Source organism: Rhodnius prolixus, unplaced genomic scaffold, assembly GCF_049639745.1.
Source record: "Rhodnius prolixus isolate KJV_2025 unplaced genomic scaffold, Rpr scaffold_2, whole genome shotgun sequence".
In the NCBI taxonomy this organism is placed as follows: Eukaryota; Metazoa; Arthropoda; class Insecta; order Hemiptera; family Reduviidae; genus Rhodnius; species Rhodnius prolixus.
Window position 1 is genome coordinate 59,133,377 of NW_027411592.1, and position 27,514 is coordinate 59,160,890.

At 31.3% G+C, this 27,514-nt stretch overlaps 1 protein-coding gene and 1 long non-coding RNA gene across 4 annotated transcripts; one reads left to right on the forward strand and one right to left on the reverse strand.

Moving 5' to 3' along the window:
• Positions 1-1,067: 1,067 nt before the first annotated feature.
• On the reverse strand, positions 1,068-8,430 carry LOC141448582 (uncharacterized). Its single transcript, XR_012455141.1, has 2 exons — positions 8,312-8,430; positions 1,068-2,577 (listed from the first exon to the last, which is right to left on the reverse strand). It is a non-coding gene; the product is annotated as an uncharacterized lncRNA (long non-coding RNA).
• Positions 1,959-26,981, forward strand: Unr (cold shock domain-containing Unr). 3 transcript variants are annotated; one of them, XM_074116970.1, is made up of 13 exons: positions 1,959-2,341; positions 5,757-5,925; positions 6,633-6,812; positions 8,760-8,965; positions 10,557-10,764; positions 11,477-11,719; positions 12,810-13,100; positions 15,382-15,699; positions 15,785-16,140; positions 16,936-17,183; positions 17,290-17,460; positions 18,543-18,714; positions 23,279-26,981. In XM_074116970.1, the coding sequence occupies exons 1-13, from the start codon at positions 1,959-1,961 to the stop codon at positions 23,517-23,519; spliced, it is 3,186 nt and encodes a 1,061-aa protein (XP_073973071.1). In that variant the 3' UTR covers positions 23,520-26,981. The 3 variants fall into 3 exon arrangements, with proteins under 3 accessions (XP_073973071.1, XP_073973072.1, XP_073973073.1); XM_074116971.1 differs by having other exon boundaries at positions 12,810-13,058; positions 23,279-23,780; XM_074116972.1 differs by lacking the exon at positions 23,279-26,981 and adding an exon at positions 20,961-21,177.
• Positions 26,982-27,514: the final 533 nt, after the last annotated feature.

Consider the following 27,514-nt stretch of genomic DNA (forward strand, 5'->3'; position numbering starts at 1 on the left):
AATATTTATATTTAGATTTTACTCACTTAAGCCTCGATGTTCGGAAGCAAAGAAGTCAATACTGTTAGAGTTGTAGGTGTATAAAAAATCAAAACATGGTTTTTTTGTTTTTTATTTATCATCAGTGGTTGTGATTCGCCAGTTTGATGCAGGACTACATATATCGTCAGAAAATGTATGTATGACAGAAACATAGTGAAAGTCATATTGTCTGCACCAAATTGACAAATAATCTTATGATAGATGGATAGGAAATTTATCGTAAACGTAGAAAAAAAAAGTGCAATCTACGACACATACAGCTAATTCGGGACATCTGGGCGCCTCAAATCGGTTTTGCCCTAATCAAAAAGAAAAAAAAAGAAGCGTCTCTTTAAAATCTATGCACAATAAAAGGCACATTTTAAATTGTGGTCATATTTTATATTTACTATTTGGATATACAGGGTGATTGGAAACCAGTGGTCCTTATGAAACCCCAATCGGGTTTTTGGCCGTAACTCCGCCAAAAATGAAGATACAGCATCGGAGGTGGAAAATTTGAAAACTAGACAAAAAAAACAACATATAGTTTACTTCGTGGGTTTTTTTTTTCGAAATTCCGCTTTCCTAAAAAGTTATTAGCGATTGGTGCGTTTTAAATGGATCACCCTGTATATTTGCCTAGTCATGTTTTGGAGTTTATCACAATACTCCCAATGTTCTTTTAAAAATTTTATCGTTTTAGTTGTAAGTTTTTCATACTAAATATCTTGTGATTTATTTCTAATGTTTTATTTTTATTTCATTCTGTTTCAGCTTGTGTATCTTTTAGATTAGGCAAAAGAAAAGTAAACAAAAAAGTTAAAATAAGCAGCAAAAACTTTTACATATATAGAAAGAAACAACCAAAAACACAAAAGCAACGATAAAATATTTTTAAAAAGAAAACAAAAAAGAAGCTCGACTTTAAAGAAACAAGAAATTTTAAAAAAGAAGAAAACTAAAAGGAAGAACTTTGTTAAGAAAAAAAATTAAAAAACACAATCGAACCCAGCAAGCATTGAAGACATCTGAGGATTTAATCATTATTATTTTTTCTTTTTTTTTTTTTTCTTTTTTAGTTGATATTCTAATTTAATAAAAAATTTATAAATTTAAAAGAACATCAAAGTCCCTAAATTATATCTGTGACTTTTTTTTAAAAGAAGAAAAATTGTACAAAAGAAAAGATTAAAATATAATTATATTAAAAGCTTAGATGTTTCAAGTGCTTTTTGTTTTAATTTATATGTAATAAATTGAATATAATTAAAAATACATAGAATATATACAAAAACAAAATACGTAAATATTAAGAGAAGTAATAAATTTTTAAAAAAAATCCAAAAAAAGTACCATAAACTACTTTATTTATCCCTCTCACAGGCTTTTCTTTTCCTGTCTTTTTTTATTTTTTTAAAAAAGAAGCCTGGAGAGGTTTTTGAAAACCATATAAGATTGGAATAGTGGCTTTATTTGTATATTTTAAGGAGTCTATTCTGTGATAAATAAATTATAAAAAAAAAAATAAAAAAAATAAAAACAAAAAATAAAAATTAAAAAAAAAGTAACAAATCTAGTTTAAGTAATAAGATATATATATATATTACAAAAAAAAAAGTGAATTTACAACTAAAATATATATTAAAAGAAGAAACGAAAAACCAAAAAAAAAAAAATATAAAAAAAATTAATAAATAAAAAATAAAAGAAAAAAAAAGTAAAATAAAGATCTTAACGTGAGTTTGAGTTTTATTTTAAAAGTAATTAGTAGGTTTTATTAAAAATATAAGTCCTTAAGTGTTAATGAAAATTCCCCTTAAATCCTTGTATGATTCAAAGTAAATAATTAAAAAATTAAAATAAAAAAAAACCCTTATTAAACTAGGTATTTAATTTATAAAAGTGCATACAAAAATATAAGAACAAAACGGAAAATGTCGAGCAATCCTCAGTGGAAATCATTCCAGCCGCCAACACTTACTGACACTTCAATCATTGACTACAAACCTATGCGTAATAGCGGAGGATACATTGGTGGAGGAGGAGGTGGTGGAGCAGGAGCAGGAGGAGGAGGAGGTAGCGGTGCCCGTACAAACAGTGCAGGAGGAGGTTATGGTACAGCCACAGGACCGGCTGGTTTTGTTGAATCTTCAGCCGTCATGAAAGATATGGTGGCCAATAATCTGTACGCCCAAACGCACAACAATTACGCAAATTATAATGTTTATGGAGGTGCTGCCGGAGGAGGTGGTGGTGGTGGTGGTCCTGCCAGTAATCCATCTTCTGGCCAACAATCAAATAATTCATCAACTGCGAGGTAAACAAATATCAATACTTTTACTAGACTCTTTGTTATTTTTATGTATGTTTTTTTCTTCTTTGGCCCCAATTGATTCTGTACATATTCTGCACATAGAGGCCCTTTTCCTTCGTCATCAAGGCGATATTTCACTTCCATGTTCTGAGTACATCGGGGTTGGAAACCAGTTGTGGAAGATGTCGCTGCGGTCCACGTACTTTGAAGATGTTAAATCTCGCTGACTGATACTGTTTCTGGAAACCATTAGGTTCTACATATTAAATGGTTCTTGTTCTCCAAAACAAACAAAAAAAAAGCTACAATGGTTTTTAGACCCTTCCAAATCATTTGCGATCAATTTTAGAAAAGAATGGATCATTCCAGAAGGAAGTAGATAGCAGAATCCACTCTTCAGAAACTTGTTTGCCCGAACCAAGAGGACTGGTGTTATCAATCTTACAGAGAATTGTACTGTAGGGTACAGAAAATTGGGTTTACTGAAGAAGAGTCCAGCACGAGAGACACTCCTGGCAATAGAATTGAACATTTATGGGAATTCAGCTGTTCAAAGCGAAAATGATCATGAAAGTGTAAAAAAGACTTCTCAGGCGTGAATATTAATATTATTATTATTATTTTTTTTTTTTTTTTGGCGCATCAACAGCTGAGGTCATTAGCGCCCGGAGCTTTTTCCAGTGCACTGCCGGCCTCCGGACAGTGTTCTCTCGTTACAGACAACACTGTCCATCACCGGACAGTGAGCTGTAAGAAGCTCCTAGGAAGAGAAAATCTAAGGGTCAGCTGCTGGATTCGAACCCGGGACCTCCGCGTGGGAGTCCAGTATGCTAACCTCATAGCTAATCCCTTCCCTTTTTTTTTTTTTATTTTTATTATTATTTTTATTAAAAAAGAAAGATAGAGAACGAAGTTGAAAGAAAAGTTAGAAATTTAAGAATCGTGAGAGAATGTCGTTATTTTATTGTTTAAAAGAAATTTCTGATTGTGACAACAAATCGAATTATCAGAATGTCTTGGTACTGAATGGTGTCTGAAAAAAGGAATTGTAGTTTTGTTCGGCGAAACAAATAACCCAGTATGTACAAAGAAATAATTCCACAACACTTGAAAAAACTACTTATGTTTGTTTGTACAATAAATCTTGCATTTGCAGATTCTTATAATAATAAAAAGAATCTTAATCTTTTTTAAAGAGTCCTTCTGACAAAATTTGATGACGAACTTAGGCCAAATAAGTAGGTAATTGTTTACCAAAAGAAAAACAATGAGAATTTTTTTTTTTTTTTGTATCTTTTAATAACTCAAAAATCTTAATACGAGATGTGTGGTAAAATTATTGTGTACTTTTAATACGGTGTATCATTGTTTAGTTGATTTGAGACGTGTGACTTGAAGTTTTAAGATTGTTAAATGATAAACAAATACACAAAAATTAAAAAACATGTTCTTATTTATAAATTAGATCAATGTTATGTTGTTTAGTCTTTTTTATCAGTATCACCTGCAAATTTCTGTGCCTGGGTTGATTGAGGGAGAAGTGTTCTGATAAGAAATCGTTATGCGGCAATATAATTTAATACATACAATTCGTATTAAATTGGATATTCAAATTCTCAATAGCTACGAGGGGGTACCCAAAAATAACCGGAATTGCGTTGCCGCGCATGGAGCTTATGTAGTACGCATTTCTGCCGCTAGACGTGTATAGCGCAATTCCTTGCCAGTTCAGTCCTGCCTGTGTTGTCTGCCTGGCTTGTTCTGTTCATCTGCAGAGATTGTTTTTACCAGCGCTGTTTTGTTCTTTTTTCGTTTTTTATGATGGCAAGTTTAAGTGAACAACGTGCAGCTCTGAAATTTTGTTTTCTACTCGGCAAAAATGCTGCTGAAAGTGTTTTAATGTTGAAAACAGCTTACAAAGATGACGCTATGGGAAAAACTCAAGTATACGAGTGGTTTACTCGGTTTAAAAATGTCGTCAAGTCAAGTCAAACATCAAAACAATGCTGATTTGCTTTTTTGATGCCAAAGGCGTAGTCCATTCAGAGTTTGTCCCCCCAGGTCAGACCGTCAATCAAACCTTGTATTTGGAAGTTTTGAAAAGATTGCGCAATAGTGTTCGCCAAAAAAGACCCGATTTGTGGCAAACAGGAGACTGGTTCTTCTTCCACCACGACAATGCACCTGCACACACAGCCATCTCTGTTACACAGTTTTTGGCTAAAAATGGCATGGTTCCGCTGCCCCACGCACCTTACTCGCCTGACCTGGCTCCGTGCGACTTTTTCTTATTTCCACGCATGAAAAAGGGCATGAAAGGTCACCGATTTGACAACATTGAAGAAGTCAAGAAAAAAAAGAAGAAGGAGCTGTCAGCCATTTCTAAAGATGACTACAAAAAATGTTTCGAACAGTGAAAGCACCGGTGGGACAAATGTATTAGTTGTAATGGAGAGTATTTTGAAGGGGATAAGGTTGTTCTGTAAAAAATTTGTAAATAAATAGCTTTTAAAAAATAATTCCGGTTTTTTTTGGGTACCCCCTCGTATTTATCAATATATTTTTATTTTAATATTACTTCAACAGAAGTACAAAATTAATCGCAAGTCTGAAATTCCCTTCATTTAGAAATGTGTTTATCATTTAATGATATACAAAAATAATTAAGTACTTCAGCTATCCGTCTATGCCAATCTCATTGGTAGTTGGATGTAAAGGCCTATAAAAATGTAGGCATTACATTACACTGTTCACTCGTTATTTATATTAGTTTTGTCCGTTTGTTTTTAATGATATTTTTGCAAACAGTTAAAATTAGTAACGCGAATAACATTTGTAACCTATAAAGATAGGTTACATTAATAGATTTATAGATTTAAAAAAAAACTCTTCAGTTTCATTTGGGTAAATATGCCATTTTTCTTTTAGTTAATTCTAGTTTGAACTATTTCTGTAGCTCTAAATGAAATAATTTTTAATTCTAATTCAGTTTTAATTTTTTATATGTATATATATTTTATTTACCCTGCAAAAGAGAAGGTAATAAACTATATTGTCGAGTTTCACTTTTTTTGAGTTTTCATTCCGTTTTAAGCTCCCTGTGAGGTGGTTCCCATTGGGAAACATGATTTGGTACATGCCAGTGACAATTTTGGACAGAATCTACTAACTGATGAAAGTGCAACTCGATTTTTGAGTTTATATATTTTACTCGAAACAGCTTCAACGATTTTAAACAACATAGTTGCTAATCAAGTTCAAAATTGAAATTAAAAGCTATCTATAATAACTTTTACTTGTATTTAACTTTTACATTTTTTACATAAAAGAAGCCTCAATTTTGATTGTCATTCCACCACTTTTGTTCATTAAATGTATTTTCTAATTAAATTTTATCAATAATTATTAACAATTTCAGATTCCCAATTGGTACATTCACCACATCCGACGGAGCAGATCTTTACAATGGAGACACAAGTTCGAATAACTCATACAATATGGGCAACTCTTCTAACAATACAGTCTACAACGATACATCTTTAAATAATCAGGGTACACGAGAGACTGGGATTATTGAAAAATTATTGGTAAATTTATTTTGAAAATTATTATTTAGTTTTAATTGTAGTATTGTCTGCCATTTATCAATGAATGAATGGTGATTAATTTTGGTTGAAGTAAATCCTACGAAATTTTCTCAAACATTGGCAACGGACTTAACTTTTTCTCAGGTATCTTGGCGTCCTTGAGCATATCCTAGCACAAAATAAGTCCTAACTCATACAATTCTAGCACTAAAAGAATAATTACGCCTAACATCAGGTGTTTGATTGGTTTTGGTGCAATGCCAAACAATAACCTTCAGTATATAAGCACTGATTGATTACTAAAATACAAATTGATATTTCTTTCAAACATTTTTCTGACAAGAAGTAACAGCTGTGTTGGGAGTTTGTGGAAATTTGCGATTAGACTTCTCTCTATATTGGCTTATCAGGAGAATGTGGCGTATTAAAAACAGTACGAGAATTTAAAGGAAGAAATTTTAATAAAAATTCCAAATATTTAAAACAAAATGCCAGTGAGAAATGAGAAATTATGGCCATGCTTTTTTTGTTTGAAGTGACAATAATAGCCCAATATTTTTCTTAACTTTAAACATTATTATTTACCATTTTCTCTATAAAAGTTTATTTTGTGTGTGGTATTTTTGTTAGGCAGATATAAGCTGCCGTCCACTTAAAAGTGTTTTTCTAAAATATTATTCTAAAATTTTATCATGTGCCTGTTATAGCATTCATACGGATTTATACAATGTTGCGAACGCCAAGCAAGACTTTTCTTCCACTTCAGCCAGTTTAGTGGCAATATTGAACACTTGAAGATTGGTGATCCTGTAGAGTTTGAAATGACATATGATAGAAGAACTGGAAAACCAATAGCCAGTATTGTTTCAAAAATAGCTCCAGAAGTGGTTAGTAAAATATTATAATTAGGTTTTGGTCTAGCGTATTATTTTGAAATTGAAAATATTTTGACATACTACTTCGAATAACAAATGGAATCGTGAACTGCACGAAAACTTGAGATTCCTCAAAACGGTTAATTCGATTTGTATTACGAGGTGTGGCTATTAAATAACGGGACTATTGCTGTAAAACATTTTATTTTAAATTTATACATATTTACTTATTATCACCTTCAATATACACCCCTTCCCTATCCCCACAACGCTCCATGCGAATTTACCATTGTTCCGAAACAGTGCTGGAAGTATCTTTTTCTGTGAACTCCTGCATGACGCGTGCCGCTTTTTCTTTCACAGCTTCAACGGACTGAAATCGTGTTCCTTTTAATGCAGATTTGACTTTGGGGAACAGATAAAAGTCACATGGGGCCAGGTAATGTTGGCCTAAAACTGGGATGTTGTACTTGTGAGACAATGCAGTGTGAGCCGGCGCGTTGTCTTGATGGAGAACCTATGACTTGTTCTTCCACAAATCGGGTCGTTTTTTCCTTACTGTTTCACGGAGTTGAGCAAGCACCTCACGGTAGTAATGTTGATTAATTAAAATCGATATTTTCATCCGTTTAGGACGTGGAAGGGCGACCCGGGCGGTCACCATCTTCGACGTCTTTTCGGCCATCTTGGAAACGCTTGAACCAACCAAAAAAACTCGCGCAAGGAATTAACATTCATCGCCTTAAACTTCTTTCAATAAAAGATAAGTTTCAGTAGCGGTTTTACCAAAGTTTCGATGTGAAATTTCACGACAATTCGTTGCTCTACTACATGTGTAGTATCATGTTTTCGGCAAAACGAAACTAACACCTCTTACACAAACAGACGGTTCCGTTCAGACAGATTTCTCTGCAAAACACGTGAGACGCTGCAAAGAGAAGGCTTTACGCTGCACAGCTGTCGGTTGTTAAGATTTGGCGCATGCATAGTTTTTCTGTAGAGCAGCATCATTCTTGTTATTTAATAGCCACATCTCGTAAAGAACTTTTAGAGATAAAGAACATAAAAATTTACAACTTTTATTTCTAATATTTTTCTTGAATATTCGATTAAGGGTAATTTTTTTTAGTAGGTGAGGGGGGAAATTAGAATTAGAAAAGGGACTGGACAGATACCCCACGGCACCACAGCCCCAAAAGCCTTCTTGACTTCTTGTGGGGGGCGATTAAGGAATACTTTTTTTAAAAAAAAAATCGTAGGTAATGCTTTCCAAAATTTCTACTAAATTTACAAGTGGCTCTACGGCTTTAATTTTGTTATTTTAATTAAGTATTACTACTTCGTTACCTGTTCACTATTGATAGAAATTAAATTTTTAAGTAAAATTCCAAATTTGTGATTTTTCTAAGTCCCAAAAATAATTTTTGAGGTTAGTAGCTACTTTTTTCTCTTATAAACTCTTCAGATTAATCAAAATTAAATGCTTAATTTACAGTAAGAAAAAGACTTACTTACGATCCTTTTCTTTTTAAAAAATGGAATGAAAAAAAATTCGAATCATTTTCTATTTACATTGACATATTCATGTGTTTATAAAATTAAAATAGCTTATTTCAATGTTTGTTACATCCGCTGATAAAATAAATATCCATATGTGATAAAAGTGATTATTTGTTTTATCATGTTAAGCTGCGGATGCAAAGTTATGTTTTTTTTATTTGTATATAAAATAAATATTTGTGTATATGTCTATATTGGCTGAATTAACATTCTTTATATATTACACTTTGTTAAGTATAATCTATCTGTAGTATGGATTTAGTAAATAACGAACAATTTAACAGTTCTGTTTCGGTAAGTATAACTGTAATTTCATTTTTAGCTTTTTGTTGAAAAGTAGTTTTTTACCTGAATAGTGTTTTTATTTTAATAATTTAAAATGTAAATAATTTATTAAAGGTTTTAAGTGAAGAACGTGTAACCGGGACTGTAACCACAGAATTACGAGCTGATGGATCCACAGCCGGCGGAGATTCACAAGGTAGGATCTCGTATGAGAATAGGGGAGAATGTTTCTTCTTACCATATACCAAGGATGATGTTGAAGGAAATGTTACCTTAAGGACTGGTGACAAAGTGTCGTTTCAGATCGCCACGAACCCTAGGTACATACATCATATGTTATTAGGTGTGTAAATGAGCAGGTATTGCATGCAATTTTTTTTTTTTTTTTCTGTTCCCACTCATTACTTACACATTATTTTTCTCTTCACTTTTCTCATATCTCTCAAAATAATTTAAAGAAATTAAAATAATAATATTTTATCTATGAAGGTGAAGGTTATTTTGTCATGGTAACCAGCTGTTTTAACCTTTGCGTTTTAACAATTCAACCCACTTGCTTGATTTAAGTTGTTTCATTTATCTATTCCCAAATGAGTTGTTTTATGGACCGCCAAAAGTTTCTTTCACTGTAGTTTGTGTGATTCACTGGCACTATATCATGATCGATGGTAGTTTAGAAGAATTGAAGCTGCAATCAATATATTAGACATCGTTTTAAGCCACTTATACTGACTACAATTGCTATCTGCTAAGTTTTTGTGCGGTTAGTTGGTATTTGATGTATTTTTTTTTTCTTTTGTTAACCATTTTATATGCATTAAACATACAAAAAGCTTACTCTGAACATGGTTAGATCCTGCATGTTTATTAATTATTATTATATATTAGTTAATGAATAAAAAGATTTAATGTAAATAAAAAGCAAAACATTAATAAATAACTCGGATTGGTCTAATAGTCCTAAATTTCTTATAATATATATTTCTGAATAATATGACAGAATTGAAGACGAACAAGCTGTGATTAAATTTAGGAAAAATATATTGTGTTCTGCGATATTGTATAAAACTTTTCCAGTTGTATTACAGTCATCCCTCTGTTATCGCGGTTAATAGGGACCAGAACCGACCGCGATAAGTGAAAAACCGCGAAGAAGAGTCATCCTCTCATTTTTAACATACTTACATTTTTAGTGAATGTATAATATCAATAAGTGTATATGAAACCATATAAGTGCATAGGTTATCATTAGAACATTAAAGAATAGTTTCAAACATGTAAATAAAATATTAATAGTATAAATAACATACATAAAATCATGTATAAATGATATAAATATGATACATGTGTTTGTGTAACTTACGTAGATGTAACTAAAGTGTACATACTGTAAATATGTTTTTTTAGAACTCTTTTAATCTAGATTTTGAATTGTGTGGGCACTCCCTGCCTTCTGCTAGCGTGCGGGGGCAACTTTCGTGCCATAATTCCTAAATTTGGAATTTTTGAACAATCCGCGATGTACTGAGGCCGCGTTAAATGAACCACGAAGAAGCGGAGGGATGACTGTACCTCTTTGTAAAGAATTTAAGCTCTATGTTTGATGAAACAAAGCAACTCATTAAGTATTTATACTTCCTTTTATCTAGAGTTGGAAAAGTCTTGCGACCCAGTAACATTGATTTGTTTTGGTTTTCTCTCTTACTCTCTCAGAAAACTAAGTTTTCCCTGTAATCCTTTGAATAATTTATGTCTTTCAAGTAGCTAGTGCTTTTCTTTTTCTTTTATCCCGTTGCAAACAAAGCAAATATCGTTGATTTAATATTTTCAAACAAACAAATTCTCAAGTACTTCACAAAAAAATTAATAATAATACAATCATTAAAATCTTAATTTTTATAAACTTTATAGGGGTAACCTTGGTGCAACACATGTACGTTTAGAAAATCCAGCTCATCCTGTCAAATATCAAGGAGTAATCTGTTCAATGAAAGAGTCGTTCGGTTTTATTGAACGAGCGGATGTAGTAAAAGAGATTTTCTTTCATTTTTCGGAAGCTAAGACAAAGGAAGAGTTACAATTAGGCGATGATGTAGAATTTATTATACAGACTAGAAATGTAAGTATTTATAACTATTTATTTATGTAAAATTACTGTTCGCTTATACATTCATTTAAATGATTTCAAACACCTCTCTGAGTGAGGTATTGTGGTGATTTAAGGTATTTTTCATTGTGTTTGATAGGAATAAAGTAGAATTTACTTGTAGATAGATACTTTAAATCCAGCTAGTTGCTCAAATGAGCAGTGTCTGTTTGTAATGCGCGTTAGGTCTTTGGTGTTACGATGTGCATGTGCTATGTTTTGCGAGTGTTTTAGTTAGTGTGAATGTGGTAGGTTGGATATGTTATTGTGGCTGATTGATTAAATGTTAAATAATCAACGAAGTATAAATATGTTAAAGTAGTTTATGCATCTACTGGCGCAACACACACTGATTACCCAGCGACAATTAGTTGTGTCTAAACGTCGTACCCAACTGAATAGGAAACCTCCTGTTCTTCATAACAACTATTAGACAGGCAGAAACGTGTTTGTGGTAGTAGGTTTTTGTAATTTTGTTACTTTAATACTATAGTTTTTTTGTACTTAATTCTACCTTCCATAAGTAAAATAGTTAACGATACCTCATATAATTGTAATTGATGAAACAGCAAAATATTACATCAACGTTTAGCTCAGTGTAATTGGTAGTTACAGAGAAGAAGACCAAGTAAGTGTTTCACATCCTTTTTTGAAAAAATAAAGTATCATTCTTTAATATTTTTAGGGAAAAGAAGTTGCCTGTAACATAACCACACTTCCGCCAGGAACTGTTGTTTTTGAAGACATTTGTGATGAAACAGTAAAAGGACAAGTATTAAAACCATTAGAACGTGGCCCACGATCTCATCAAAATACGGATCCATTACCGGGTAGAATTAGATACCGTGCACCCGATCATTCAGAAGTTGAAGTGCCATTTGGAGATAAAGATCAATTACGAGACTTTACATTAAGACATGGAGATTGGGTAAGTCCTATAAATATTTTTTGATGTCTAAAGGGAAAGGTGGAAAAGTTCTCGGCTAGACTTATTTTTAAAAAAATAAAAATAGGGACATTTATTTTTATATGTAAGTCAAGTCCCTTTGAAATTTCAAGGAATTTGTGAATTTGATTGGTGCATAGTAACCAGATTCACCCATTGTATTTATTAATGTTTCCTTTCTGGCGTGCAGTTGTTAACCCACGATTCATCCACATTGATGAGTCGACGTACAAAATCAGTTGGTTCTTTCTAATAAAGAGGTCTCATCTTTTTTGTAAAATTCGTTTTTATGTGATTCTCGTTTTAACAGATGTAGTCAGCCATCTTGTACAATGCTTTCTTATTTTTAATGGAAAATGTTCCATACTCTTTTCTTCTGATATGTTCGTCATATCAGCCATTTTATACAACTTTAATGGTCGATCGTTCACTTTATCGATAGTGTATTGTGCACCTTAACGATGTTTTCCTCTATCATTGCATTTTTGTGTAGTCCTTCACATGGTGAAATGTTATCACTTAGATATTCAGCTTCACTGTTGAAAACGAAGATCAAACTCCTTTTGTAAACCTATATTATTTTTGAAAATGTCGTTTGTTCCAATTTTTAGCATCGTTTTTCTTGAAATCTAGATGATCTGTTTTGTTGCATATGAAATTTGGGAATTTCATATTTTATAGAAAAGGAGAAAAAATATCGCTTGTACGTAATTTTTTTTCGATCTACCTTTATACAACTGACCGACAGAACAGTTTTAAAATGCTATATGGTTATAAGCCTGAAATTCTAATGAAGAGTATCCATTTTAACGATATAGCACACGTCTTTATTTGAGAAGCCGTGTAAACAAAGATTTTGTTCTTTGTCCAAGTACTTTGGTTAAAAATTTGTACTTCAATCCAGTACTTTATTGCTTAAGGATACCAACATTGAAAAACAAAATTATCGATAATAAGCCTTTTATTTGAACGGCTAAAGAACTTTTAACCTGCTCTGTTAGTTTTTGTATTTTTTAAAATATATAATGTAAAAATAAAAATTTATAACCCTAATAATTTTTTTCACAAACAGGTTTCTTTCCGTATTGCTACCGACCGACGAGACCAACTTCAAAGAGCTACCAACATTTCATTACTATTGGAATCGTTTGAGGTGTCCGGCGAAAGAAGAGAAAGAGGTGCTGTTGTCGCTCGTAAAGATAATTTCGGCTTTATTCGTTGTGCAGATCGTGATGCACGTATCTATTTCAACTATTCTGAAGTACTGGACATGGATGTAGACATACAAGTTGACATGGAAGTTGAATTCACCGTTGCACAGGTCTGGCGCTGCAAGTGCACTGAATTTTCTATATATGAATTGGTGTGTGCGAACTAAATTTTCTGAAGAATTGTGTTAGGTGTGATTGGGTTTTGGTCTTTTTAATAAGTTCAATTTTAAGATAATCCCCCTCCCCCAAAAAAATATATATTGCATTGGGGTTTTTGAGATATTTACAGTTTTCTTTTACTTTTTGCTTTCTGATTGGTAAGGAGTCGGAGAAATCGGAGAAAAGTAGTTTTAATAAAATTTTGTGTATTGTATCTCAAAAACTGAAAGCCGTAAGGAAAATGAAGCTTTAGATTGGGTCTGACCAGAGGATCTTACGGTGTCGAAGCGATAAGAATCCAGAAACCAGATAAACCACAGTTCTGAAAGAATTATTTACTTGTTTTTCTTCTTTTTTTTTTAGATATTCTCAAAGATGGCTCTATCCATTTTCTTTAAAATCTGTATTGTCTGCAACTCAAGAATGGTCGTAAATGAATGAGTTGTGAGTGTTGTTTACGCAATATTCGTAAAGTAAAATTGATGTAAAAGAACTCCTGAATGTTGTGCCATAAACAGCTTATTTGTATAAAAGGGACAGTAAAATAAAGTAATCGCTTAGTTATTCATGCAGGGCTTCCAAAAGAAACAGTTTTCGTTTTACCTTTTGCTAACGAATCCTTAACTGTTGAAGGAGCTGTTTTTACTGTCTTTACCATTGAAGTGTCATGGCGAAATAAAATCCTCTAACTAGAATTATATATGATTAGAGTTTGAGAAAAAAAAATAAACTTTTTAACTTAGTTAAACCTTTGGAGTAATAATGAAAGAAAGTACACTCCAGCTTTGTTTTTGTTCTGAGATGTGAAAACTTAGGCTTGTAAATGTTGATATGTAGCCTCAATAACGCAGAGCGTTTATGCTAGCAATTTGTGAAGTCAAACTTGCTGCTGCTATTGGGATCAAATTGACTAGTTTAACTAGCTACACGGTTTTTTCCTGGCTGGTAAAGCGAGTATTCCTGCAGTTCGTTTGGAGCTGCAAGACTATCACATCAATAATTGCAAAATGACGACAGAAGAGGTGTAGTTAAAGGCTTAGGGTTGGCTCTTGCCCACGTTAATTAGGAAGTAGTAAAAAAAAAAAAATCGTAACAAAATAGGTAGGAAAAGCGGTAAGAAGAATGACGCATCCATTAGTTTATTGAAAGAAAATTAAAGATCATCCTGCGTCTTTCAAGAATGTCTTTAAACCTAACAGTAAGCAGAATGAAGATTTATAATGCAATGAATGATCACACCCATTTGCTGTAGGTGTAGCGAAGTCTTCAGCTTTTGGTTGCTGAATGAGTTCAAAGGTTGTGTGTGAATCACTTCCCTACTTATTTCTAGGAAATAGCCTATAAACACGGCCAGTGTAAACAAGTTTAAGAGGAGCTAAAAAAAAATAAGGTAGTTTCTGAAAGTAATGTAGTAAAGTATGGAATGAATGAGTATTAAAATAGTTAAATTTTTATTTTTTTGTATAATTTTTTATTGAAACAATCTAATAATTCAACATTAAATTTGTACTTGCATAGATTCGTGAAGTACTTAAAACCAGGTCCTTAAAACAAATTTTTGACAATCTTCAATCCAATTTCGATCTGTTAACTTCAATAGCATTAATAATTATCATTCTTTATGCAAAATTTAATTTGTATTTTCATAATGGAATATTCAAATCGGAATTTTCTTTTAATTTCCTCTAATTTCATTTACGACGCGTAATTTTTTTTAAATGAACACAAAATATATTATGTTTATTTATTTTACTAAACAATACGTAATAATATGTATCTTAAAACAAATGCACGAAATAATGTGCACATTATAACCTGCTAATTGTGAAACTTCCCTTTGAAGTAAAGAAATAAATTTGTTTATTCGTTATATGGTGCATTAACGGTACAATATTTTTTGAATTACAGCTAGTAAATATGGTAAATATTATTTGTTAATTTTGACATATGTATCGTTTAAGTTTAATTTAAGAATGATTTAGCAATTTTTTTAATCAAATTATGTGAAAATTTAGAAACATTAAATTTAGGTTAAATATTATCGTGTATTTTTATAAAATTATCTTATTCTTAACTTCGAACCGCCAAGTTTGCCTTTAAATTATAATTCTTGTAAATTAATTTAAAAAAAAAATAAATAAAATTTATTGTTCTTAATGAAGTACCTGTTTGAAATTAATGGACCAGTTCTTGGTAATTATTAAGCTTATAAAGTTTTAAATTTCAAAAACACATGAATAAATCAATTAATATGTATTTTAAAATATATTTCAGGATGCTATGTCTAATTTTGCTAATCAGAAACAAAGCGCTATTAGAATAAAGACATTACCTAGAGGATCGGTTGTATTTGAGACTGTAGTGGAACGAGGTTGTGAAGGTTTGGTGACCAAAGAAGCGGCCTGGGTTAGCAATACCGGTGGTTGGATGAATAGGCCTGGTGTAGGTGCGAATATCACCAATGATAAATGTATGCAAGGTCCTCACGAAAATGGACTTATATTGTACACATCAAGGGATGGTACGAAAAGGTCTATACCTTTTAGCCCGACAGCTTGTATGGGTCAAGCATTACCTGCTCTTGGTGATAAAGTAAGTTGTTGGTTTTTTACAATTTTTTCAGAATATTTTTTTTAAATATTATTTATTTATTAAAAAAATAAATTCTTTTGCATAGGTTGAATTTAATGTGGCACAAGTAAAGAGAACGAAAGAATTAAAAGCTGTAGATGTTAATCTTGAACCAGTAAACAATAGCACAATGAACGGGCCATTAAACAATGGAATCTCCTTACCAGTATCACCGCCAACACAGCAACAACAACAACAACAACAACAACAACAACCGCAACAACTCCAAAACAACAACAATAACAATAACAACAATATTAATAATGGAATAAGAAATGGAAATGCGGCTGTAGGACATCACAATTCGACTGCACACTATCAAGGCTTCATTGCTGCGTTAAAGGACGGTTTTGGCTTCATAGAGACAAACACCCATGATTCAGAAGTTTTCTTTCACTTTAGGTTGGTGTTCATTTTGTTTCAAAGTTATTCATTATATATTAAAAGTAATGGAGATTTAATGATACAATTTTGAGAGTTTACTCAAAACCGACGTTATTTGCCTACAATTTAAAAGCCCAAATAGCGGACTAGGTATCAAAACGCAAAAATGTTTTAGTAATAATTTTTTGCTGATACGTTACTAACCCTGACTTCATACGTCATCCTGAAATGAAGACAATTCTTCCAAACTCTCAGACAGCTCTATCGTTTAATTAACCGACGGACATGTCTAAAACTCCCATGTCCTCCATTCGTGTATGCATTTACAGACCACCCGAACGGGTGGGAGTCGGTTAATCTACAAGCATTCCGAAGCAAAGTATCTCCTAGTGGATTCCGTGATTTCATCGATTGATTCAGCCATTCGACATGCATTATTGAGAACATTCTTTTCAACGGATACAGATTTGCCTGGCAGGCTGAAAATATTTTCTATAATTTATATTTCATCACATAGTGTTCAGCAGTTTCGATTTTTATCAAATAACCGGGACAAAATCATACATCGGCCATATCTTTAATCGGGACAACTCTGGTCCAAACGAGACGTTCGGTAAGTCTAGATATTACGGATCAATCATACTTGTCTAAAGATGTTAAACTTCAGACACCTTATAAGTAGCATTTAAAAAAGGAAACGGGCGTTCAATTTGCTCTTTAAAAAAAATGACCAAATCTAGAAACAAAATGCTTAGTTTTGAATTTCGAATCTTTCTTCCTTAATTTTTCTAGTACCATAATTTCCTGTTTCAGTAATTTTGATGGCGATACATCGTGCCTTGAGCTTGGCTCAGAAGTGGAATACACTGTTGGCAGCAGGACTAGTAGCGGTGGATCTTGCGCTTCTGCAGAGAACGTTACTTTACTGCCAAAGGGTACTATAGCTCCACACGTTACAATTGGTGAAGAAGTATTCACTGGTAAGATAGTTCGTCCATTGAGATGTGTAAATCCTGAACAGGCGACTTACTGTGGACTTATTACAGCTAATACTCCTTCAGGTTGGTTTGTGTAATGGATAAATAAGATCAATTTCGGTCTAGGAAATTTCTTTCTTTCTTTATATATCACAATTAAAAACTCACAGATGTAACTATTTTTCCGTAGATAACAGTGAAGATCATGTTGAATACGAGTTTGGTATCGTTGGGCTGCAGAATAAAAGGGAACTATTACAGGTCGGTGATGCTGTTAATTTCCAAGTGGATAGCGAAGGAAGAGCAGTCAATATTTCAGCAATCAGGAAGAAAAAAAAGTCAACAGTGGATTCAATAAAAGGTAATTATGGAAAGAGACTATAATGATACAAAACGTTTTTGGAGTTTTTGGTTTATTTTTTTAGTTAATTTTAAAGTATATCTAAAATTGCTCACATAAATTTTAAGGCAGTCGCATCCTTATACATTGAACATATTACGTGTTGAACTCCGTATTTTCAATGGGGGTTCTTACACCATAAGAACATTTGGCAGACAGACATTTTGCCGCGCAATATGAGACGTTTCCGGAGGATGTCAACCAAATCCCTTCCTTGAAGTTTATCTTGCTGTTAGTCTTATAAACTGAAACCAGCTGTTCTTTCTACTGGAACAATCTCAAAATGTGAAATACTTTCATAGCTTCACTATACCAGATGCTTACTTCTGATCTTGAGTAAAAATGGGAAGAAAATGTCAAAATAATCATTACATTGCTTATTTTGGAACTAAATTCTAAGGTTAAACCCATGAGTAGTGGTGAAAATACTACAAAAAAAATTCTACTTGGAATCCGGAGACTGTACTCGTACTTCTTTCATTACGATGTGACTTGGAATTTATTATAGCACTGCCTAAATGGTTTGTATAGGGATAAATAAGATCAATTTCGGTCCAGGAAATCTTTACCTAAAAAGATCCAACTTACGAATCCTGCTCCCATATCAACCGATTCCTTATCATTAAAAAACTAAGGGAAATTTTGAACCTGATTCCACCTCAAACAGTAGTGATGATTTAGACTTTTTCATTTTTTCAATCTCTTACCTCTGTACAAATTTCTTTGACAAATCTCCGGTACGTTCTCCCCAATAATGTCGTAAAACTTACAATTTTTTCTGATATTTTGGTTACAGATTAAAATAGCAAAGGTTAGATAATTGGATAAAATAATTAATCAAAGTAAATATTGATAAATTAAGAAAAAATGTGTCTTGTTCTGTGCAAATGAGAGTTTTGGGTTTAATTTGTAGTTTATTAGAAATCAAATATAATCAAAAAACCAGCAATCTATTAATAATACATTTTCAAATTCGAACTTTAAATAAAAAATAAATCAAAAAATCTGGTTGATTAATCAAGTATTTCTTGTAAAATTTATAGGGCAGTTTGGTTTTCTTTCTTATGAACTGGAAGAAGGAAAGAAATTGTTTTTCCACATGTCGGAGGTAAAAGATGGACAGAACAGTTTACAAGCTGGAGATAGTGTTGAATTTGTTGTGGTTACAAATCAAAGAAACGGCAAATCGTTCGCCTGTAATGTGTCAAAAATTGGGTAAGAAAATTCTAAACAACTTTAATTTTTTTAAGCACTATTTATTTCTAAAGAACTTTTATTACAGTAAAATTGAAGATTATATAAGCATGCAGTAAATTAAGTAATGAAACATATAATTAAATGTTGTCCCTTTTTAGCATAATCAAAATTTATTATGAAATTAATCCCTGATTAAAGTTGAAACATAGGATATCTTATGTACTTGTCAAAAAAAAACGCTGGATCCAGAAGATAGATTTTTTTTCAGTTGAGATTTATTAAAAATAGTATGTTAGTAGTCAGAAGTTTGAAGTATGGAATTTTGTTACTTGGATTGTGGTTGTTTGTCAAATGGTCCATCCAAGGAGTTGGTAATCTCGTCAGGTAAACCTTGAATTCACTTTCCTGGACAGATTACTACCTTCTTCCGCAGATTATAGCTCTATTGGCCGAAGGCATTTCAAAAGAGTAGCATGACGTTTATTTTTCCAAAAATGATTGGCAGAAAAGACACATGGTTTAGTGTAAGTAGATGTGTGTTTGTGCCCAATTTGGAGTGGAATAGTTTGTAGGTCGGTATGTTAGTTAAAAATAGTATACAAATAAATAGACCAAGGATGTAGCGTGTTTGTATCCTCCTCATACGACAGGCTTGTCAAGTTTCTGTTTTTTCGGCAATTCTTCAAGTAAATGTTTATTTTCTTATATTCTTGTGATCCATGGATTTTTGATCTTCCTGAGTTTAAAATGCCCTTGGATGAGAGTGTTTGGTGGCACCTCTATCTGAGGGCAGGGCTGTGAAATCGCCTAGCAGGTTCAACTTGTGAAGATGTTTGTTGAAGACTAAGTACCATAATCTTCTATAAATACTTATAAAAAAAATTGTGTTTTCCGTTTTCATCTTGATTTATAATTTGAATTTCCATCAATTAAAATTTCTAATTGTCTAGACAGTGATTTTCTTAATAGTCTACAACTCGTAGAAAATAATGATAAGAATAACACGCATATTGTTCAAATCATCAGGACGTTATTCAGTAGGAATATATTTTTTAAAAAAATGTATTAAGGATTTCTGTGGGTCTCTCAGCCATTTGGCTAAAGGATGTTTAATTTATATAAATGGCGAAAAAGATCGTAACTTCTGAATTAAAAGAATTTTTTTATTTATTTTCTTATATAGAAATAGAATATGGTAAGTTACAAATTTTAGGTTTCTGCCGAGAATCGTGAATTAGAAATGAACTAGCAAAATCTACTAAAATAGTAACCAGAATAATATAGTTTTCGTGACCGCAAATTTTCCATCCTAAATAGAAACCAGAGTTCATTGATGAATTCTCATTCATCGCCCATCCAGATTTCTCCAGATTTTCCGGGAAGATTATGGAAAAGTTATCCACTGATAAGAAATGAATCTTAAGGCAGATTAAAAATTAAATATGCCCCCCCCAAGCTAAATTAAATAAACTAATAAAATTAATTTAATTACCTGAAATAAATCCAATTAATTTTCTAAGTTTGTTTAAAAATTACGAATAGTGTGTAAATGAAATTTGTATGTATGATTTTAGCAAGTCTTTAAAAACTTACTAGTTTTTTTATATAAATTTCTTCATGGTAAATTTAATTTTAATTTAATAAGAATTATTTAAACAATAAAATTAAAAATGAAGAAATTCAAAAATATTTAAAAAAAAATCATACGATAATTTGGTAGGGAAATTTTGATACTTCCAGTGGCTTACCTGATACTCTAGTAACCTTGTGCATTGACTAAGCCGACGAATAACCTTCCTTCCTTTAAGTTACACATGGTTTATACCATTCTACAATTTGTGTTTGTCATGTTAGGAGAAGTTAGTTGATTAGTAACTAGTTGAAACAGTGTTTAGGTAGTTTTTATATTAGTGTTATACTATTTAATAATTTTCAAAATGGGGAAAAGAAAATGGAAAAAGTCAGCAGCTGTGGCAATTTTAAGGTGAATATAAAAACTTTTGCTAATCAGAAAACGAGCACTTTATTTAATGTTTTTCATTAAATTGATTTGCAAATTCGTTAAATTTGGTGCGGTCTGTTAAGCGTATTAAGAGTATTTGACAATTTTTCGGTATTCGCTACAATAAAGAAGTCTTCAAGTAATTTGTTTTCAGGGGATCGTTAAATATTTTAAAATAATGTTTTTATTTATGATAAGATTTTTTAGTTTTCATTACAAAATAAGTAATCATTACTTATTGTCCATTATTAATTTTTGATAGATGGGCATTATCGAGAATTGCAACATATCACAAGGAGTACGTAAACAACAATAATTGGTGGTTTTTATCGCTTCTATCATCCTATTAGAACTGAGATATGTTTTTGTTATTTAATTAATAATGGACTGAGTGGGAAAAAAATGAATAGCTATCGAAATTATTGCGCAATTGTCTGTTATTATTTTAATTGATGGTAATATATTTTCGACTATATACATATTTTTGTTTTTCTTTTACTAAGTAAGAGTAGGTATTGGAAATCATGCAGGTTTTCGATTTTGAGTTTTTTTTGTGGTCCCCTGAGTCCGAATAAGAGATTAAAAATTACTAAATTAGAAAAAATTCGCTGTCTACTTAGTCTTTCAATATCCGTCGTAACTCTGAAAAGAATAATCACACGAAGTTTAAACTTTATATATTGGTTAGGTATCAAAATGTTGTTGGAGAATGGTTTGTTAGAAAACCTTTCATTGTTAATTGCACTATATTCTACCTATATTATAATAACATTATAATGTTTGTATCTTAATTTAAAGAAAATCGGCTGAATTAAAAGAAAAAAGACGCTTAACTAAGTAGGTTTTTTTTTAATGATGCATCCAATTTTATGGAAACATCCTGCAGTGATTAAGAAACACATATAACTGTACAGCTATTATTTAAAACGCTTGCCATAAAATTCTTTTAATGGCCTCTTCTGATAAAGGAGATTGTTAAAGCAATTTTATTGACATGATACTTTGAAGGCAATTAAAATACATAAAAAAATGGATCTTTCTATGAGTTATGCTCCATAATATCCACAATGCAAGAGACGCATGCACAAATGAAACGAATATTTTTGAAAGCAGCGTGTTGCAGCGTCAGTATTGCAAAGTGAGATCTCGTAGCACTTATAGACCAAAAGAGATTTCAGATAAGTATTTTTATGGCCTGCATACATAAAAAAAAAAAAAACAATGTGAAAGGGCCAGTCATACACTTTACTAATACAAATACAGCTATTCTTCACAGATGGAATTCAGTTACTTAGTACATAGTAGAATCCTCAATTTACTTACTCTCATTTTGACTTCACTTTAACCTTCGTGTAACCTCCTTACTCAGTCAGCAAGTGTATTGCGAGACGGGAACAAAATTGAAGTCAAAATTACGACAACAGACTGATTAATCTACCTCTCTGATGACGGATGAAAGTCCGAATCCGTTCAGGAAGACAAACATTGATGCTACAATCGATAAAGTCGAAAGATATCATCTAACATTGCGGATCGAACCAAATTTTCAATAATAACTTTTTTTTTTTTTTTGTAATCTATTTTAAAAGAAAATCTAGTTTAAGAAGGCTCTGGGCGGATGCAGTTATTGTTTTTCTCTCCCTAAAGTTGTGATATTTCTGTTTTCTGTGCCGTGTTACATGTAATTTTAAAGGAAATGAAAAGATGTTGCCAGAATTCAAGTTTGGCTGAAAATATATTTTTTTTAAGGAAACTTAGTATAAACAGGAGTTCTACAAACCATTTAGATGAACATTGTTTACACCTAGAATAAACAATATTTAGCCATCTTTTATGAGCAAGCATTTATTGTTTATTTATTATTTCGTTCATGACTAATTCATTTAAGGTTTATTAGGAATGACTGGATCAGTAAAAAATGCATTTCCTTTACGCATTTATAAATGGTAACCTAAAAATACCTCGTATTTTGTGGTGAATATTTTTTATTTTTGAAATATTTCTTATTTTAAAGTAATTTTGTTTAAAAAAAAAAAATATAAGTATATTTTAATGAATTAATATATTGGTTTCGTCACCGTAAATTATTAAATTAAGGATTCAAAATTGGCGAGGAGTCTTGTGTTTTCTGTAGCTCAACCAACCCGCACAGCCAGGTCCTGAAGAAGACGAATATATTTGTCGAAATGTTGGCAAAAAGACCGAGTTGTTGTTTTTATTTGGTCCGATTTCTCGCCAATTTTTAATCTTAAGTATATTTATTAAAAAGGATTACAACAGCAACCCTTCGCTGGTGGTAATTTTTTTAGCCATTAAAAGACTGAAGATAGCTCTAAGAAGTCGTGAAATATTTTGTTTTTAAAAATTGTAATGATTAATACTGACAAATTTTTGGTTTTATTCAACCCTGGAACAATTAAAAAATTATTTTTAGATTTCTCTACTAAATTTACAAGATCTTTTGCATTGAGGCGTGAACTCATCGTGTTTTTCATTATCTGTATTTGCCCTGGACTCTTTCTAGTATTTATATTAATTAAACGAAAATGTTTTTTTTATATCGCTTTATTTGAATTTTAGTGATGGTTCAAATGGAAGTGGTACTGCAACGCAAGCTCCCCGGCCAGAACGTTTGATGTTAAGGCGATCATTACCTAGTGGCGATGAAAACGGTCCAAGATTGGTAGTTGTACGTCAACCAAAAGGACCATCCGATCAACCATGGTCCAAATCAGCTAGATGTCCTCGATGCCCTGGCCAGTTATTACCAATTTTGGCTGGCGGTAATGCAACATCTGCTACGGCTACCGCAGCAGAGTGATATCACGTTATTAGGCCGCATTTAAAACAAAAGCAGATACAAAAGTCTGCGATCTGAAAGAACAAAAAAAAAAAAAAAATCAACAAAAAAAGAGAAAGCTTTTCTATAATTTGAAGAAAAACTTAAGACCAAAAAAAAAAAAAAAAATTAAAGCAAGAACTAAGAAACAAAGAAAATTAATTAGGAAACGAGAGAGGAAAACAAGAAAATAGCCAGTAGCCGCAAAAATTTTGTCCCTTTTACTTCTCTGCTTCCTTTTTTTTTTTTTTTTTTTAAAAAAAAAAATTAAAAATGACAAAAAATAAAATTAAAAGAAGTTCCTCCCAACAGTTTTTTCGATGTTATTCGCAAATTCCTTATACGTTTTTTCTTTTTGAAAAGAAGGTGGTATACTTTTAAAAATGCTGTAATACTTCCTGAGAATTATCACGATAAAAAGAAAAAATAGATGAAGAAAAGTTGATTTTTTACAAAAAAGAAAAAAAAAGTACTACTTACTTATTAAATTTAAGACATACTTTTCTCTCCAGGGTGCCCAGACCGTCGGTGTGTCTTTGAATTTATGAATTTGTTTCCATGAAAGTGAGAAAGTTAAATATATATATATTTATAGAAATGCACTTGTGTTTTCAATAGTTTTTTTTTCTATTAATAATAAATTTAAAGTTGTTCTGTTCAAAAAAACACAAAAGAGAACTTTCTGCCCCGTGTGTTTGCAAAAGAGAAAAAAAGTCATTTACCTAGGTCCCTTAAGTCATTAATTATTTTGTTTTAATTTTGTTAAGACTAGAAAGTATATTTCTGTGATATATAAGGAGAGAGAGAGAGAGAGAGGGAGAATAAACAAAACAAACATGAGTATGTATTTTGTAGATAATACGTATTTAAGAAAATATAAAATAATTCAAACTCATGGGTTACACATTTTTATTTTTCAATTTTTAGTTGTTTTTCTCATTAAAAAAAATAAATAAATAAAAAAATGCTTAGGTAAAAGGAAGTCAAAATTTAGGGGTAAAAAAAGAGGAAGTAATTGCTTGATATTATATCCTATTATATTTTTTTTTTTTTTTTTAAATAATTAAGAATAATAAAGAATTTCAATCTAATGAAAAATTTACCTGCATTGTATGTAACAAGAAAAATAATTTAAAAAAAAAATGTAAAAAAAAATTTTTTTAAGGATTCGTGGCAAGTGGTAGTCTTCAATAACCTAAAATATATTAAGGTTATGATAGTTATAAAAATATATTTAGTCAATAAGGTGACGTTTTGTTTTGTTCCCAAATTTTTTTTTTTTTTTTGTGGATTACAATTTTTTCCCCCCCCCCAATTTATGTGAATTATATATTTTATTTTGATTCTTACTGCTAAAAATGAAATTGTGTTTCTAAAAAGGGGGAAAATGAGGTTGGTTAATTTTTTTTTATAATATGGGGTGGGATTATACATGTTGTCTAGATTAAAAAAAAAAAAAGACGCTGGTGTGGTAACCGTAGTACATATTTTGAAAGAGTTTGTTCCAACAAATATTTTTTTTTAAACTACTAATCTCGCAACTGATTTCGTGAACGGTTTTTGATCATAATTGGACGCAAATGTACGTACGCATTTTGAATACATGTGTAGTGTTATTTTGGTTACAGGAAGTTAAGTGAAAATTTTAAATACGTCTTTAAATAATGATAATAAGGAAGCGCCGCCAATGCACTGAAAAAAAAGCCCCGGGCGCCAATAACCTTAAGATGTTGACGCACCTTAAATCATTTTTTAAAAATAATAATAATGGAACTTAAAATCAAGATCTGACTTTACTGGCTTTAAACTTAAGCCAGGTCTTTCAGAGAATAATGCAGAGGAATTAGACTTCCGAGTTTGTAATCTCAACTTTTTCAGGGGGAGTGGAGTGACAATATAATTTTTATTTTTTCCATTAGTGCTTTAATTACTTCAAAATTTGATGCGGTAATTACTCATGTTGAAATAATTACTCTTAAATTTCTGTTAAATTTTTTTTTTTTTTATGTCAGTTGCAGAGCAGAAAGAAATATTTTTTGTTAGCCTTCTCAAAAGTAGCATGTTTTCCAGGATAGCAGTAGAATGCTTAGTGGTTATTTGGAGAAAAGCCTTATTAACGTAACTTAGTTTACAGGTTATTAAATGCCGGATCATTGATTTTAGAGAGAGAGAATTTAAGTAAAGGTTTCTCTAGAAAGCTACTTTCTTTTATGGGGAACCTGCGCAAAATATTTAGTAAAGGATTTAAAAATTTTAACGCATTAAAGTTGAAAATTTTTGTACGGATAGTTAATAATTTGTGAGCTAAATAGACGTGTTTTGCTTATTACATATATAGCGCCCTCGGTTAAAGTTCAGAATATCTGGTCACTTTCATAACTTTTTTTTTTTTGAAGTGACTACTTACTGTCTGTGAATATGACAAAAATAAAAAACGATAATAAGTAAATTTCTTAAAAACAGAATTTTGTGTTTTAGTTGGATTTAATTTGATCGAAGAACGTCAGAAGCTTATGTTAAAAAAAAAGAACGAGATTTGTAATCCCATTATAAAACAGTACCTTTAACTGTTCGTTGAAGCTTCTGCAACAGTGTTCCAAAATGATTCAAATACGAGTAATTCAGGAATTCTTATTCAGGAGCTTATTGTAATGTAATCAGTTGGGAAATTTTCAATTTGTTGGAACAGAACCCTATAATCGTTCACAAAATTGTAAGAAAATGTAAGTATTCGTTCCTTTCACATGTAAAATTGTAAAAATTTTTTTTTTTTGCTTAGAAAATGAAATTATATTCTTGTTTAAGTGATGCGTGTATTGTTGGAAGTACGAAATATTTTGAAATAATTAAATATAAATGGGCTCCATGAACTTTTGAATTTTTTAAGAAATAGTTTATTTTTAGCTCATTTAAAATTTTGAAAATAATTTTGTTCTTAAATATTTGTCGACTCTTTGTAATTTTTTAGTGTTGCAATGATGGTGGTATATCCTAAATTATATTACAAAATTGTGCTATCCCCCGCCCCCTCTTGCGTTGTTTTTGTTACAATCAGACACACCTTTAGGCACCGATGTTTTTAAGGAATTGGTATTTATTTCTTATGTATATATATTTAAATATATAATGTAAGGAACATTCAAAATACATATACTATATGTGCATGTAAACAAAACAAAAAAGAATCTAAAAAAACGTTAAATATTATTTTAAAAAAACGCTGCAACTTGATTTGATGATACAAGTCCTGTAATGGATTAATATAAATACATTATATAAATAAGAAAATTTCAAAAGAAAAAAAAATTGTACATCGTCGTAATGAGAACAAAACAAAGAAACTATTGTATTTATGAAAATTTATTCTCTCCTCAAAAAAGAAAAAAGAAAAGTCAAAATATGTTGAAAAATCAATAAAAGAAAACTAAAGACTTCATTTGAATATTGGACGCTAGTCAACATTCGAAGAATGTTTTTCTTTATTCAAACATTTCCCTTTTTTTAATTTTTCAGCGACAGATCGATCAGCTACTTGTTTTTGCGATATAGTTCAAACTCTCCATGTAATTCTTTCTCTTTCTGGCCCATCTTATAAAAAAGATGAATTTTGGGCCTTCGCGGAGCCAATCCAAAATATCCGGTATGTTATAAAAAAAAAAGGTGTTTATTAGAATTGTTTAAAAAAATTTATTTATTTTTTGCATTAGCTTTTCTGCACAAGCTTTTTTTTCAGCTTATGCAGCTTTTTTTACGGTTCTTAATTTTGAATTGCGCGCTCCCTGAATCCGTATGTTCACTATAACAATGGCGGTGGTACATGTGTGCATGTAACCTTCCCTTGGAAGGTTCACTGTCGCCGAAAGTTTCCGTGTCGTGCTGCTGCTGATAATAATGTCATTCTGTATGAGTTAAGTGTAAGAGTTAGTTAAGAAGTGGAATCCATATTTAAATGATAACGAAGGGTCATTAGGTTTTTG

Excerpts from the sequence above, each read along its gene's own strand:
- Unr (XM_074116970.1), top strand. The coding sequence starts at position 1,959 with ATGTCGAGCAATCCTCAGTGGAAATCATTCCAGCCGCCAACACTTACT. Across the intron at positions 11,720-12,809 it reads CATTAAGACATGGAGATTGG|GTTTCTTTCCGTATTGCTAC; the intron begins GTAAGTCCTATA and ends TTTCACAAACAG. Across the intron at positions 15,700-15,784 it reads TACCTGCTCTTGGTGATAAA|GTTGAATTTAATGTGGCACA; the intron begins GTAAGTTGTTGG and ends TCTTTTGCATAG.